Raw genomic sequence first — 16,140 nt, 5'->3', positions numbered from 1 at the left:
CAGTTCCTCCAGAATCCAGGGCCAGTGCTTTATCCACTGTGCCACCTAGCTGCCCCTGGAATTTAACTTTTCAAAATATTTTTCAGGTTTAAGGGGACTTAATTATTTTTGTAAATGAAATAGGAAACAAATTCTCAGGTCATTTGGGATAAGTTATAAACTACTAAAAGAAATTGGTTTGAAACTTAACCTTGGTATACTAATTTCTTCCAATATGTTATATTGGGAAAAAATCTAAATTGTACCATTCCTTGCTCTACCCCACTAACCTATTCATGAAGCATATACTAGGGCAAATGTTTTTGCCTGCCCATACATTTTAAAAAAAGTTAAAATAATAGAGTTGTCTTTATTTGAATCTTATACATTTATGTACTTAAAATATTCAAGGAAGGAAGGAAAAGAGAGAGAAAGAGAGAGTGAGGAAACATGAATTTATTAAGTGCCAAACACTGGAGAAACCAAAAACATAAAGCTACCCTCAATGAGCTTATATTTTAATTCAGGAAGACAAAACACACACACACACCGCCTTTAGGGATGTGAATACTGGGCAGGTGTTATAAGGCATTAATCTAGGTTGAGATGGTTACAGTAGTATTTGTATGTTCCAGCTTGAGGAGCTCCTTAGTTAAAAGGGGTATTCCAATATGAAACAACAGCAAAGGTATGATTTTGAAGTCTGGAATCCAGGAAGAAGACTGGGAGGAGGAGTCCAGAGGCTGGTGGAGATAAGAATGAAACAAGGGATGTAACTCAAAAAAAGTAAAGATTCCCACTGGACTGTTTGCTAAAGATAATAATTGGGGAAGAAGATTTTTGCAACATTGAATTATCAGTGAACATAGATAAAATATTTGCTTAAATACTATGAAAAGTAAACTTGTGCGTTAAATTATCATTTTAGCAGCTAAGTGAATGATGTATTGGTGAATAACAAGATTAGAAGTAGGGAAAACAGGATGCTATTATTCTAATCCAGAAGAGAGTTAATTAGAGACTTAATTTATGTGGGGGCAGTATACATGGGGAGGATTTCACAAATGAAACAGATATTGTAGATAGACTCTATAATACTCTACAATTTATTGGTTGTAGAGGATAAGAGTGAATGAAACGTCAATAGTAACTCCAAAGTATTGAGTGTAGAAGTCTGGAAAATTAATGATTGTCATCGATAGAATTAGGGAAGTTGGTAGGAGGGAAGATGAATGCAGTTTTGGATGCATTGAGTTTGAGTTTCTGTTGGATCATCTGGGTAGAGAGGTCTAATAGAGAGTTGGAGAAGTGCTAAATTCAGAGAAGAGATTATGACTGAATGTATCACTTGAAACTTTGCCTGCATAAAAAATGTTAAAAGAAGCTATGGTTGGAAGGGGCTACCTAGGTAAAGTGTTAAAATGAAGAAGACAAAGTACAGAGCATGAAGTGTGACCCTGCAGGAGTGAGAAAAGCATGACAAAACACTTAAAGTGACCTGTAAAGAATGATTTAAAAGTAGGAAGAGAACCAGAAGAGATGATTCTTAAGGAAATTGAATGGAAAGATAGTAACTAGTAGCCAAAGATGGCTAATAGAGTCTCTTCTTGCAGAGGGTGTAGCATACTATCTCTGGAAAAGATAATTCCTTTTACTTCAAGCCAGCTAATCAAGTTGTCAAGTATTTATCAGGTTTAAAAAGAAAGGCAAAACCACTGGTACTTCTCTTAAGAAATTCAGTCTAATGAGGAAGATAATACACAAACTATGTATAAACAAAATATATACAAGTTAAATTCCATAAATGATTATATTCATGTATGTATGTATCAAGAATGATGTCATGTAAAAAGAAGAGAACAGTAGAAATTTTATATGATTCCCTTTGAAGATAGCTATTTGTCAACCTGAGCACTGGACCTAGAGCCCAGGAGACCTAAGTTGGAATACTGCTTCATATAATACTTGTATGACCCTTGGGGAAGCACCTAACTCTCAGTCTAAATGTTGTTTGTTGTAGTTCAATCATTTTTAGTCATGTCCTACTCTTTCTGTCCCTATTTGGTGTTTTCTCAGAAACGATGCTGGAGTCATTTTCCATTTCCTTCTCCAGCTCATTTTGTAGATGAGGAAAGTGAAGCAAACAGGGTTAAGTAACTTGCACAGGGTAATACAGCTAGTGAAGGTCTGAGGTCAAATTTTAACTAAGAAAGATGAGTCTTCCTGATTCCAGGCAGACTAATTTTTACTAATCTGTAAAATAGGGGTATTAATAGCATCTTTCTCAGAGTGTTAGTGTGAAGATGGAAAGAAATAACGTAAAACCTTAACACTCTATATAGATATTATTATTTTATTATAATTAGCATAGTCATTATTAGATATAAATAATGAAGGAAACTACTTTCTTCCTAGGATATGTACCTGGGCCATGATAGAAAATGGACGGATGTGATGACCATTCTTTACTTTTGGTGATTTGGGAGAAGGGAAGCACTATAGGTCTATTTTTTTAATGTACAACACTATTAAAACTATTAATAGCTTCAATGATTTTGGTTGAATCTTTATGATTCTATAAGTAAGCCATCAAACCATCCTCAAATAATAGTAATTTTGTTTGTGATTTGCCTATATTTTTCTCTCGTTTAATTTAATTTTATTGCTATAGCTAGCATTTCTAAAATCACATCAAATAGTAGTGGTGAAAATGAACATCTTTGTTTCTCTTCTAATCTTTTTAGAAAGATCACAACTGTTTCTCCATTACAGATAATGTGAAATTCAAGAGTCCTTTATTAAAATGCCCTCATTCTTTGGGAATTCCAGTGATTGCTATTGGTACCAATTGTAGCTTACTTTGATAAAAGCACTTTTTGAATGAAGCAGAGGCTAGAAAAAAAGGGCAATAGCATTAATAAGATTTGGGAAAGGGAATTAAGGGAACCCAAACATCATCTATTTTGTAGTTTTGACTACTGTTATCCATGCCTGCAAGAAAATCTAATTGTCACAACTTTCACATTTAGGTATCAATATATTTATTAGGTGTTTAAAGTGTATGAAAAAACTTAAGCTTTATGACAATTTAGCTTTGTAACTGAAAATTACAATATACTTCAACATGAACATATTAATGAATTTTGGTATGGATAATTTCGATTCATAATGATTGTCATCAGGACAATTTCCAGAGCCAAACAGGATTATTGTCAATAAACATCAAATCATTAAATGTCTTTGTTCCAAGGGTTGGACACATTGTTAGAATGCCAATGGGCATTTACCAAAAGATCATTTTACAGAGAACTTACACAAGAAAAGCACTCACATGTTGGTCAGAAGAAGTGATATGAGGATACTCTCAAGGTCTCTCTGAAGAACTTTGGAATTTATTACATGACATGGAAGATGCTAGCAAAGTACCACCCAGCATGGTCCTGATATGCTCAAAGCAGAGTTGGGATAGCTCAAAAGAAATTCAAGATGCACAATAGAGAAACCATCCCAAAAGCTTATGTGGGCTTTTTATGCCTGAGCTTTGGTAGAGCATTCTCAGCTTATATTGGTCTGATCAGCTACAGCTGGATAAACTGTAACTTTCCTCTAACATAGTGATGACATTTTAGTCCTCTTTGAGAATGAAGGACAACAACCAACCACCCATGTAGGAGTTAGATAAAAATTACACAGTATCCAAAGAATTAAATTTAGTGTTACACAGAAAGTAATTGAGAGGCCTAAAGTGAGCCTTGGAAATGGATGAATTTATTTAGGTGATCATTATACACACACACACACACACACATACATATATATGTGTGTATGTGTATATATGTATATATATGTGCATATGTATGTATACACACACACATATATGCAAGTATCCCTTAGAAAAAATAGAGTAGCACACATGGTAAATAAAAAGGTGAGAAAGGTAGTACTGGAGTATAATCTCAAGGTTGACAGAATGATATCTCTTCAAATCCAAGTCAAAGTGCTCAGTGTCACTATAATACATGTCTGTACTCCAACCACTAATGCTTAATAGTGAAAAGTTGATCAGCTCTTAATACACATGTGCACGCGCGCACACACACACACACACACAAAAGACACATTCATCATAGGGGATTCTACTGCTAAAACAGGTAATTCAAAGGTAATTGGAATAACAGGCAAGTTTGGCTTTGGAATACAAAATGAGGCAGGGAAGAGCTTAATAGAGTTTTGCCAAGATAACTCACTGGTCATAGCAAATAACCTCTTTTTCAACAACCCAAAAGGTGACCCCATATATGGATATTACTAAATGAAAAATACAGAAATCAAATTGATTATATATCTTGTAGCCAAAGGTGGAGGTCTATACATTTAGTTAAAAGAAGACGTGGAACTCACTGTGGTTGAGGTCATGAGCTTCTTATTGGAAAATTTAGACTTAAATTGAAGAAAGTAGGGAAAACCTCAGGTTTCTAAATAATGTCCTTTATTAGAATGAAGTAGAAATGATGAATAGATTTAAGGGACTAGAACTGGTAGAAAGAGTGCCTGAAGAACTATCAACACAATATTGTATATGAGGTAGCAAAAAAAATTCCAAAGAAAAGGAAGAGTAAGAAATCAAAATGGCTTTATGATGAGGCTTTACAAATAACTGAGGAAAGAAAGAAAGTAGTAGGTAAAGGAGAAAATTACAGTTATACCCAAATGAATTCATAATTTGAGGAAAAGCAAGGAGAGATAAGAATGAACATTGCAAAGGAACAGAAAGAAGCAATAGAATAGGAAAGACAAGAAATCTATTTAAGAAATTTGGAGATAAGGAAACATTTCATGCAAAAATGGGCATGATAAAAAATGCAAAAATGGTATGATCTTAATAAAAGCAGAAGAGACAGCTACCTAAACAAATAAACACACAAATGAATGCATGAATGAGTAATAAAAAACCAACAAAATAGATAAATTGATGAATAAATTAATAGATACATAAAAATTAATAAGAAACCGAAGTTCAAAAAATGTATCATTAATAATTATTTACATGTTAGTGCACTTTAAGATTTCCAAAGTCAATTGGTAATTAAGGAAAATATTATTTCTGCCTTTTTTTTAAGATACAGAAACTAGGCTGTGAGAGGTTTAGTGACTTGCTCAAAGATATAAGGCGAGATTATAAATCAGTGTGTCAATTCCAAGCCTAGTAAAAATGAGATTATCATAACACTTACCTTGGAGAGTCATGAGGATCAAATGAGATAACAATAGTAAATCATTATCATAGTGCTTGGAATAGCAATTGTATATAAATGGTAGCTATTATTATTAACAAGAACTACAACAACAATGTCAATATTCTGATCCTTGTCAAAAATTACATCAAATCAGACAAATTCAATTGAATGGGCCAAGGTGAGGATGTATGACTATTTTTTAAATGTTTAAATGGATTGGAAACAAGAATAAGGGAATTAAGGAAGGTGAAAAACTAGGATTTTATTGTGTTCTTTTTCTAAAAAGTTTTTTCCCTAATTACATGTAAAAATAATTAACATTCTTTTAAAAAAATTAGTTCCAAATTCTCTCCCTCTGTTTCTCCCCCCTCTCTGCTCATTAGGAAGGCAAACATTTTTTTTAATGTATAAGGTATTTTATTTTTTCCATTACATGTAAAGATAGTTCTCAACTTTTGTTTATACAAGCTTTACAATTTCAGATTTTTCTCCCTCCCTCCCCTCCCTCCCCCCTCCCCTAGACAGCAGGTAATCTGATATAGGTTATATCTATATATCTCTATACATACACATATAGATATAGATATATACACACACATATATATATACACATAATAACATTAATCCTATTTCTGCATTAATCCTGTTACAAGAGAAAAAATCAGAGCAGTGATGCAAAACCTCAAAATAGAAAAAAAAAAACAACAGCACCCAAAACAAAAGAAATAATATGGTTCAATCAGCATCTATACTCCACAGTTCTTTCTTACTTTTTTGTTCTTGGATTTGGAGATCCTCTTCTATCATGAGTTCCCTGGAACTCTTCTGTACCATTGCATTGGTGAGAAGAATATAGTCCATCACAATAGGTCAACACTCAATGTTGATGATACTGTGTACAATGTTCTTCTGGTTCTGCTCATCTCACTCATCATCAGCTCACGTAAGACCCTCCAGGTTTCTCTGAACTCTTCCTGCTCATCATTTCTTACAGCACAATAGTATTCCATTGTATTCATATACCACAACTTGTCCAGCCATTCCCCAGTTGATGGGCACCCCCTCAACTTCCAATTCCTTGCTACCACATAAAGAGCAGCTATAAATATTTTTGTACATGTGGGTCCCTTAGGAAGGCAAATATTTTGATATAATTTCTTCTGTTAGTATTCCATCACAATCATATACCATAACTTGGTCAGCCATTCCCCATTTGATGGGCATCCCCTCAATTTCCATTTCCTTGTCACCACTAAAGGACCTGCTATAAATATTTTTGTTTGTTTAAGTCCTTTTCCTTTTTTTGGTTTGTTTTTATCTCTTTTGAATACAGATCTAGTCATGGCATTGCTGGTTCAATAGGAATATATGGTTTTGTAGCCCTTTGGGGAGAATTCAAAATTTCTTTACAAATGTTTGAATCAGTTCACAACTACAAGTACATTAATGTCTTGATTTCCTTACATCATCTCCAACATTTGTCATTTTCCTTGTTTTTCATATTAGCCAATCTGATAGGTGTGGGATGATAGACCAGAACTATTTTAATTTGCATTACTTTAATAATTAGTGATTTAGAGTAATTTTCCATGTGACTATAAATAGCTTTGAATACTTTGTCTGAAAACGATCTCTTCTATCCCTTATGCCCAATTTATAAATTGGTGAATTGTTCTTATTTTTATAAATTTGACTCAGTTCTATATTTATTTTTAAAATGAAGCCTTCATCAGAGACATTTACTGTAATAATTTTTAAAGTTATGGTTACTGTGTAATTCCCTGAATTCTGTTTTCCCCATTTATCCTATTCTTTCCTTTAACCAGGTCCATCTTCAAAAATGTTTTGCTTCTTACCGCTGCCTCCTCTAGTCTTCCCTCCTTTCTCTCAGCATCTCCCTTCTCTTATTGAATATCCCCTCCTATTTTATGTAGGATAATATAGATTTTTATACCCAACTGAGTATATGTCATTCCATTTTTGAACCAATTTTGATATGAATAAAGTTCAGGGGCTCTTTCCAACCTTCTTCATCTTCCCCTTCATTGTGAGTGCTCTTTCATACCTCATTTACGTGAGATAATTTGCCCCATTCTACCTTTCCCTTTCCCCTTCTCCAAGCTCATTCCTCTTTCTCACCCCATAATTTTATTTTTTATATATTATCCCATTATATTCAACTCTCACCCATTCCCTTTCTCTATGTATACTCTTTCTAACTGCCCTAATAATCATGAAGTTCTTAGGGGTTACAAGCATTATCTTCCAATATTGGAATGTAAACCATTTAACCTTATCAAAATCCTTAATATTTTTTTCCTGGTTACCTTTTTATGCTTCTCTTGATTCTTGTATTTGAAAATCAAGTTGTCTGTTTAACTCTGGTCTTCTCATAAGGAATTCTTGAAAGTCCTCTGTTTCATTGATATATCCATTCCTCCTCCTGCCCCCTCCCCCACCAAAAAAAAATTTGCTCAGTTTTGCTGGGTAGGTGATTGTTGGTTATAATCCTATCTCCTTTACCCTCTGGAATATACTATTCCAAGTCCTCCAGTCCTGTAATGTAGAAGCTACTAAATCCTGGGTTATCCTGGCTGTGTCTCCATATTTCAATTGTTTCTTTCTGACTGCACACAACATTTTCTCCTTGACCTGGGAGCTCTGAAATATTGCTATAATATTTCTGGGAGTTTTAATTTTGGATTCTCTTTTAGAATATTATTGGTTGCTTCTTTCAATTTCTAATTTATCTTCTTGTTCTCCAATATCAGGGCACATTTTCTTGATGATTTGTTGTTTCTTAAATTTGTTTCTTGATGATCTGTTGTTTAATTAAATTTTATTTTTTGATAATGAACATTTTAATTTAAAGTTTTGAGTTCCAAATTCTGTCCCTACTTCCTTTTCTCCCCTCCCTCTCCCTGAGGCAGTAAAAATTAATGTAGATTCTATATGTACAATTATGTAAAACATTGTCATATTAGTCATTTTGTACAAGAAAACAAATAAAAGAAAAAATGAAAGAAATAAAGGGATGCTTTATTATATATATATATATATATATATATATATATATATATATATATATATATATATATATATATATATATATATATATATATAATAGCATGCTTCAGTCTGTGGTCAATCAATATCAGTTTTTTTTTCTTTTGAGGTGGATAGCATGCTTCATCATTAGTCCTTCTGGATTGTCCAGGATCATTGTATTGCTAAGGTTGGTTGTTATTCATAGTTCTTCATCAAACAATATTGCTGTCACTCTTCACAATGTTCTACTGGTTCTGCTCACTTCACCTTGATGACGCTTTGAAAGATGATGCTTACTTTTTCTTGTCATTTGCTCATTTCCCCAGACTATTTCTAGAATTTTATCTTTATATTAAATTTAGGCTTTTCTCTCAAGTTGGAGGGGGTACTGTCCCAAGCTTCAGTTTTTTTCTACAGCTGCTTTCAGAGCTAATTTTGAGGGTCTTCACACTTTCAATTTTTCCCAGATGTTATGATATAGGGAGATGGGTGTTTACTAACCTCCTGGCTTTTGCTCTAATCTGTGAACAACCACAAGTAATCTTTTCTACCGTAGAACTGTGACAAGGATCTCTACTCCCCTTTATCTGTGAATTCTGGTGTGCTAGTGTAATTCCCATCTAGTCCTGGGAACCAATGACTGCAACCTGGATTCAAGTATAGGTAATTCAACACAGTCCTGAACCCAGTGACAACAAAGGAATGCTTGTAATATCCTTCTAACCAGTTGTCTGACACAACTTCCTCTCTGCAGATTGAGAGCTGCAGAGGCAGATGTTGCTGTTCTAGCTGATTCAGTGATTTCCAAAGCCTATGCTGATTTGCTGGGGTGAGGCCTGTGCTGGAACAACTTGAGTTTCACTCCTACCCTGGGATAATAGACTTTTCCTGACAACTTTCTAAGTTGTCCCGGCTGGAAAATTGTTTCAATCTGTCTTTTAGTGGGTTCTGCTCCAAAATTTGTTTTGAGGCATTATTCATAGTCGTTTGTAGGGAAATTTGGAAGAGCTCAGGAAAGTCCTTGGTCTTTTACCCTTTATCTTGCCTCCACCATCTAATTCAGCATGTTCTGAGGAGGCAAGAGATAGAAAATAAGATTGTAAGGCAGATGATGAAGTTATTTAGAAGAAATAAGAGTAACCCATAGGGATCTATATGAGAAAGATTTAGACAGGATGAAATGAACCTTAAATTTGGAAAGAAGGTTACTGAGTGATGGTAATAAGGAGATGGCTTACTTTGATAGTGGTTTTAAAGGAAAAACAAGGAGTAAGCCATTTCTTATAGATTAATTATTTTTGAAGAGAGCCAAAATATATGTTATTTTAAGAAGAAAGTACAATTCAATGAACAACAGAAAATGGGAGGCATCTGATAGGAATAAATATAAGATAAATCACAAAATCATACATTTAGAGCTGAAATGATTATTAATATTCATCATTTTACAAAAAAGGAAACTGAGATGCATGGAAGTAAAGTGACTGTCCTTTGTTACCCAAATTAGAAAAAAATGTCAAAAACAGAATATGAATTCAGGTCTCCTTGACTCTATGTAAAAGCACTTTCCACTATCCTACAATGGATGAAAGATCTTATATTGAACAATGGATAAAGAGTACAAAGAAATCATAGTGACTTGAATAGGGCAATGTCTGAGTTTACTATGGGGGTGGTGGTGGCTGGTAAATTCAGACAGCTCAAGGCTCACAACCTTCATTTCTGTTGAACTTATGGTGGTCCCTGCCTCATTTCCATGATATAGATCCCCAGGTTAATCTGGAAGTAAAGAATTTATCATATTGGTAAACACAGTCTTCCTCTCCTGGGCAAAAAGGAGGCCAAGTTGCCAACCAGGGGTTGGGCTAGAGAAGTAGTCTATCAGTTGTCTGGAAATAGGAAATTGTGCCAACTCTATATGAGTAAGTTATACAAATTGTTCTTGCAGTTCTGATTTTGACTCTCTAGACACGATGCATCATTTGGAATTATACCCAAAGGGCTATAAAACTGTGCATACCCTTTGATCCAGCAATACATGCTAGGTTTATATCCCAAAGACATCCCAAAAAAGAGAAAAACACCTGTATGTACAAATATATTTATAAAATTGGGGGCAGATAGGTGGTGCAGTGGATAAAGCACAGGCCCTGGATTCAGGAGGACCTGAGTTCAAATCCATCCTCAGACACTAGACACTTACTAGCTGTGTGACCCTGGGCAAGTAACTTAACAGTCATTGCCCCATGCAAAAACAAAACAATAAAAGAACAAAAACAAAAACAAATATTTATAGAAGCTCCTTTTTTAGTGGCTAAGAATTGGAAACCAAAGGAATGCCCATTAATTGGGGAATGGCTAAATGAGCTGTGGTATATGATGCTGATGAAATACTATTGTGATATAAAAAATGACAAGCAGCATGATTTCAGGAAGGCCAGGAAAGACTTGGATGAACTGATGTATGGTGAAGTGAGCAGGACTAGGAGAACATTGTGCAGAGTGACAGCAATATTGTTTGATGAACTGTGAATGACTTGACTTTTCTCAACAATACAATGATCCAAGACAATCCCAAAGGACTAATGATGTAGCATACTACCCACCTCAAAATAAAGAACTGATATCGATTGAATACAGAGTGAAGCAAGCTATTTTTCACTTTCATTTTTTCTTTTATTCAAGTTTTCTCATATAAAATGGCTAATATGATAATATTTTACATAATGGCATTGTTTAAACTATATCTGATTATAAACCCCCTCAGGGAGGAGAAAGGGGAGGGAGAGAAGGGGGGATAAAATTTGTAATTCAGAATATTAAATAAAAATATGTATGATTTAAAAAATAAACATGATACTTCATCTGCCTTCTCAACCTATAAATTGTCTTATTCCCTGTGGCTTTCTCATCCTGAAAATTCCCTTAGTATCTGTGAGAGGGTACTCTGGCTTGTGACTTTCTTTTCCCATTGATTAATTTTTCCCAAACTTTCATTTTAAAGAAGGACCTGGGCGCCAGCGGTGACGCCGGCGCCGCGGAACCCTAGCCTAGCCCCGCTTGAGCCTGCGCGGCCGCCTGACTCTCCACAGCCGCAGCGGCCCTCCTCCCCCTCGCCCCAGTCCTGTCTTCTTTTCTGGGGACCGCACCGCGGCCCCCAACGTAAAAGCTCTTCAAGTCTGCAATAACAAATGGCCTCCAATAAAACTACATTGCAAAAGATGGGAAAGAAACAGAATGGCAAGAGTAAGAAAGTGGAAGAAGCAGAGCCCGAGGAGTTTGTGGTGGAAAAGGTGCTGGACCGGCGAGTGGTCAATGGGAAAGTGGAATATTTCTTAAAATGGAAAGGATTCACAGATGCCGACAACACGTGGGAGCCCGAGGAGAACTTGGATTGTCCTGAGTTGATTGAAGCGTTTCTGAATTCTCAGAAGGCCGGCAAAGAAAAAGATGGCGCCAAGAGAAAGTCCTTATCGGACAGCGAGTCGGATGACAGCAAGTCCAAGAAGAAGCGTGAGTCGGCTGACAAACCGAGAAGCTTTGCTCGGGGCCTTGATCCAGAACGAATCATTGGTGCTACAGACAGCAGCGGAGAACTGATGTTTCTCATGAAGTGGAAAGATTCTGATGAGGCCGACTTGGTGCTGGCCAAGGAAGCAAACATGAAATGCCCTCAGATAGTCATCGCCTTCTACGAGGAGCGGCTGACCTGGCACTCCTGTCCTGAAGATGAAGCACAATAATCATTGGTGTTGCTTTTTAAAACATATACATACATACATACATACATACATACATACATACATACATACATACATATATATATATATATGTGCTTTTATATATATATATATATATATTATACAATCTGGATCTCAGTTGCATTCTTTGATTTGTTAACAGTGTGAGCACCATCTACATCTAATGAGAACTGAGTTGGTAGGTTTTTAAGTAGGTTTTTGTTTTTGTTTGATTTGTTTTTTGTTTGGGCTGGTTTTTATTTTGCATCAATAGCACTGGTAACTGAACAAGTAAATACAAGCTTTCTGCATTTACTTAACGTTGATCACAGAAGAGCATTTGATACGATGGAATTATTAACTTCCTCCACAGTAGAGAAAAACTTTTATAAATACTGATTAATACCTTCTGTGTAGTCACTACTCTGAATCCTAAGAAATGTTTAGCCCCCATGTATGCCTAAGGTTAGCTCTCCAAGAAAATGTTGTGTCCGTGTAGAATTTTGACATTTCACTTGAAATCCAACTTACTAATTAAAAGCTACATTTTATACCTAGAGGCAGCCATTTCCCATTATTGTTCTGTTCCTCCAGACTGACAGAAAATGTCCTGTCTTCACTTTTCCAAACACTAACTGTTTTTAAAGGGAACAGAATGATAATGTGGGCCCTTTGCAGCCTGGCTGGAGTGCTGGCAGTAATGCTCAGACGCCCAGATACACCCAGGAGGCTGCTCCACATTGATCCAGAAGGGATCCTCTCCCTGAAGCCTTGTGGGTCAGAGCCCCATCTGCCAGGACTTGGGGAAGGCTGACCAGGCTTGTTTGCAGCTGACTTCTCGATCATTGATGGTGTCCAGTCCTAGGTTAGAAGCACGCATGGGTAAATGCTGTGGAACTAGAACCATTTTGGCCTTGATTTTCAGAGAGACTCGGACTTCTGCTTCGGTGTCCCATCTTATTTTACTAACCAAAGGTCCTCTTTTAATCATGTAGTAACCCCCCTATCTGCTGGAACTTCAGTATTCTGCCCAAAGGGCAGGCCTTTGCAGCGGGGGTGTTTTCCTAACTATGGGCATAAATGGGGAAGCAAACACACCCATGTTAGGTAGTCTCTATACTCTCAGTGTGCATGTTTTTCCTTCTTTATCCCACCCCATCCCTTCACCATGTAGAACCAGCCTTTTGAGTATTTCCGTCCCTTGGCTCTGTGGGAGTCAGGCAAAAATAAATAACTTTGTAGTCATTGGAATGTTATACAACTGTATATTGTTTACTTTATTGTAAATACTGGTGAACAGTGGTCAATAAATAGTTTTATATTCTTCCTTTAAAAAAAAAAAAAGAAGGACCTATGTCAGTATTCCTTCCTTCTCAGCATTCTTCATCAGGATCTATAAACAGATTTTGCTATCTTCCCTTCCTTGTTTTGTTATTCTATTTCTTTTTATCTGTAATTTACATTAGGATGTAAACTCCTTATGGGCAGGGACAGTCATTCTATTTGCTTATATATGTATATCCAGCACATTACATTGTGACAGGCACAACATAAGCATTCAAAAATGTTTGTTTAACTGATTGATGGACACAATCCTTATTTTCCCATTCTAGTAATAGATCTGTTAAAGTTTTCTGCATATCTGTGCTCTAGTATACTTTTGCATGTATTTTTTTTTTTTTTTGGTGGGAGAACCAGAAAAATTTTGTGGAATAATCCTTACGCCAAATAAGAACTCATTGATCTGTCTGTGTGACCTAGATAGGTGCTCCATTTACAAGGTTGTTTAGTATTAATATAATAATATGGTTTTTTCTTTTGCCCTTAATTTATTATTTATTTTTTACATTTTATTTTTTTAAATGTTCATTTATTTTGACATTCTTTTCTTTTTAAAATTTTGAATTTCAAATTCTTTCCCTCCCATGCCTTTCCCCACCTGTTAAGAAGGCAAGCATTATGAAATCATGAATATATGAAATCTTGCAAAACATTAGCTTATTATTCATTTTTTTCAAAAAGCAAGAAAAATAAATAAAGTGAGGAAATTATGTTTCAATTTGCTCTCAGAGTTGAACTGCTCTCTATCTGGAGGTGGATAGCATTTTTAATTGGAAGCACTTTGAAATTTTCTTGGCTCTCTGTATTGAGCCAAATCTTTCACAGTGGGTCATCCTTGCAACAGTGCTGTTCCTGTGCACAATGATCTGCCAGTTCTTCTCATTACACTGCATCAGTTTACATAGTTCTAGTGTTGTTTTATTTTTTCTGATACAACCTCCTTGTCATTTCCCACAACACAATAGTACTCCATCACAATCATATGCCACAGCTTGTTCTGTTATTCTCCAACTGATGAACTGATGACCTTCCCCTTGACTTCCTCCTTGACTTCCAATTCTTTGCCACCCCCCAAAAAGTTGCTAAATACATTTATATGTATATATATATATGTATGTGTATATATGTATATATGTGTATATATATATATATATATATATATATATGTCTTTTTCCTTTTAACATTCTTTTTAAAACAAATTAAGTTCAAATTCTCTCCATCCTTCTGGCCCCTCTTCCATGCAATATCTCATTTGTATATTGTGATTGGACATTAAAATATATTCAAATATGAAATATTCATGATGACCATTGTCAAGGTCATTTTGAAGTCAGAATGTGCATCCTCCCCCCAAAATTATATTCACACTTTGGCCAGAACCTAAGTGTAACATTTGGAAATGTCTAATTATGGGTACCTCTGGGTAACCTCCACAAATGATTCATTACAGAAATCCCATTAACATTCAGTAATGACTTGAATCCCCACCCCCTACCTCCTAGTCATCACATTTCTCCCAACACAGGAATTTATTGAATTAAAAATAACTCAAAGCTTGAGTTGTTGCTCTGAGTTTCAGGTCAGTGAAACCCAAGAGGGTTTTAGAGGACAGATTTTTGGCTCAGTTCCTGAAGAAAAAAAAATACATTTCTGCCCAGTTTCCTTTCTTTTTTTCATTTGCTTAATTCTTTTTGGAAATCTGTTTTTTAAATCTCATTGTATAAAATTCATACTGGTAAAATATTATTTGTTGTTTCAAAAATAGTTTCACTATCCTCATAAAGTGAACAAGTGGGAAAAGAAAACATGATTTAAATCCTACTGTTTTCTGAACCACAAAATATTCATGTTTAATAAGAATCTTTCTATGCTTCTTAGTATTTTCAATTAAACAAATAATGAAGATATCATATAGAATATTATTCTAAAACACTACCGTGTGTCAGATCCATATATCATAAAATGTCATTCTGATGTGTTAGGATATTATAAAATGCACTGTTTTTCAAAAAATGGTTAGCATATGTTTCAAATAAAATGAAGCATGGAATTTTAAAAGAAGAAACACATTTCATTAGATGCATAAAATATACTTTTAAAAGTAGATTTTTTTGTTGGCCTTGTGACCATCCAACCAACATGTTTCTTTCTTGGCATTTTTTGATAAACTCCTTTTATTTTTCTTAAAATGATAACTTTTTTTCTGGAAAAAGTCACATTTTGGTTGTATTTCTAATTCAATTTCTGTGTAAATCAGAGATTTATGATGATAATGTAATTATTATTGTAACTTCAATATATTTTTCTAATGTTCATATTCAACTATGTCACCCCTTTATTTAAAAAAATGTTTATTGGATTTCTTTTGCCTCTTGGACATCATCTATTTAAATAAATAGCATAATGTAGAAGACATCTAATAGGATGATAGCTAAGATCAAGCACAGAATCATAGATTTAGAGCTGAAAGGAACTTTGTGGTCATCCAATCCTATCCTATCATTGTAGAAATGAAGAAACTAAAGTGTAGTTCCAAACTACTTTTTTCTAGCTAAATTTCATACCACCCCTTCAAATTTTATCTAGTTTCAGTCAACATCTCCTCCAACTTCATTCTCCAATCTAAAAGTGATCTCTTCCTCCTAAGATTTTCTTGGTGTACATTATTTGGATTTCTCTTTTTTTCTTGTCATAGTCTACTTTATATCATACTTATCTATGTTCATGCTGTATCTCCCCATTCTTTATTGCAAACTCTTTGAGGGCAGTTCATATGTAATTTTCAATTTTTGTA

The 16,140-nt window shown here is 34.9% G+C and overlaps 1 protein-coding gene across 1 annotated transcript; it reads left to right on the top strand.

The window, feature by feature from the left end:
• Positions 1-11,439: 11,439 nt before the first annotated feature.
• On the top strand, positions 11,440-13,293 carry LOC122751700 (chromobox protein homolog 3-like). Its single transcript, XM_043998847.1, has 2 exons — positions 11,440-12,032; positions 12,069-13,293. The coding sequence occupies exon 1, from the start codon at positions 11,456-11,458 to the stop codon at positions 12,005-12,007; it is 552 nt and encodes a 183-aa protein (XP_043854782.1). The 5' UTR covers positions 11,440-11,455; the 3' UTR covers positions 12,008-12,032; positions 12,069-13,293.
• Positions 13,294-16,140: the final 2,847 nt, after the last annotated feature.

Source organism: Dromiciops gliroides, chromosome 3, assembly GCF_019393635.1.
Source record: "Dromiciops gliroides isolate mDroGli1 chromosome 3, mDroGli1.pri, whole genome shotgun sequence".
NCBI classification, from domain to species: Eukaryota; Metazoa; Chordata; class Mammalia; order Microbiotheria; family Microbiotheriidae; genus Dromiciops; species Dromiciops gliroides.
This window is presented reverse-complemented; position numbering and strand designations above follow the sequence as displayed.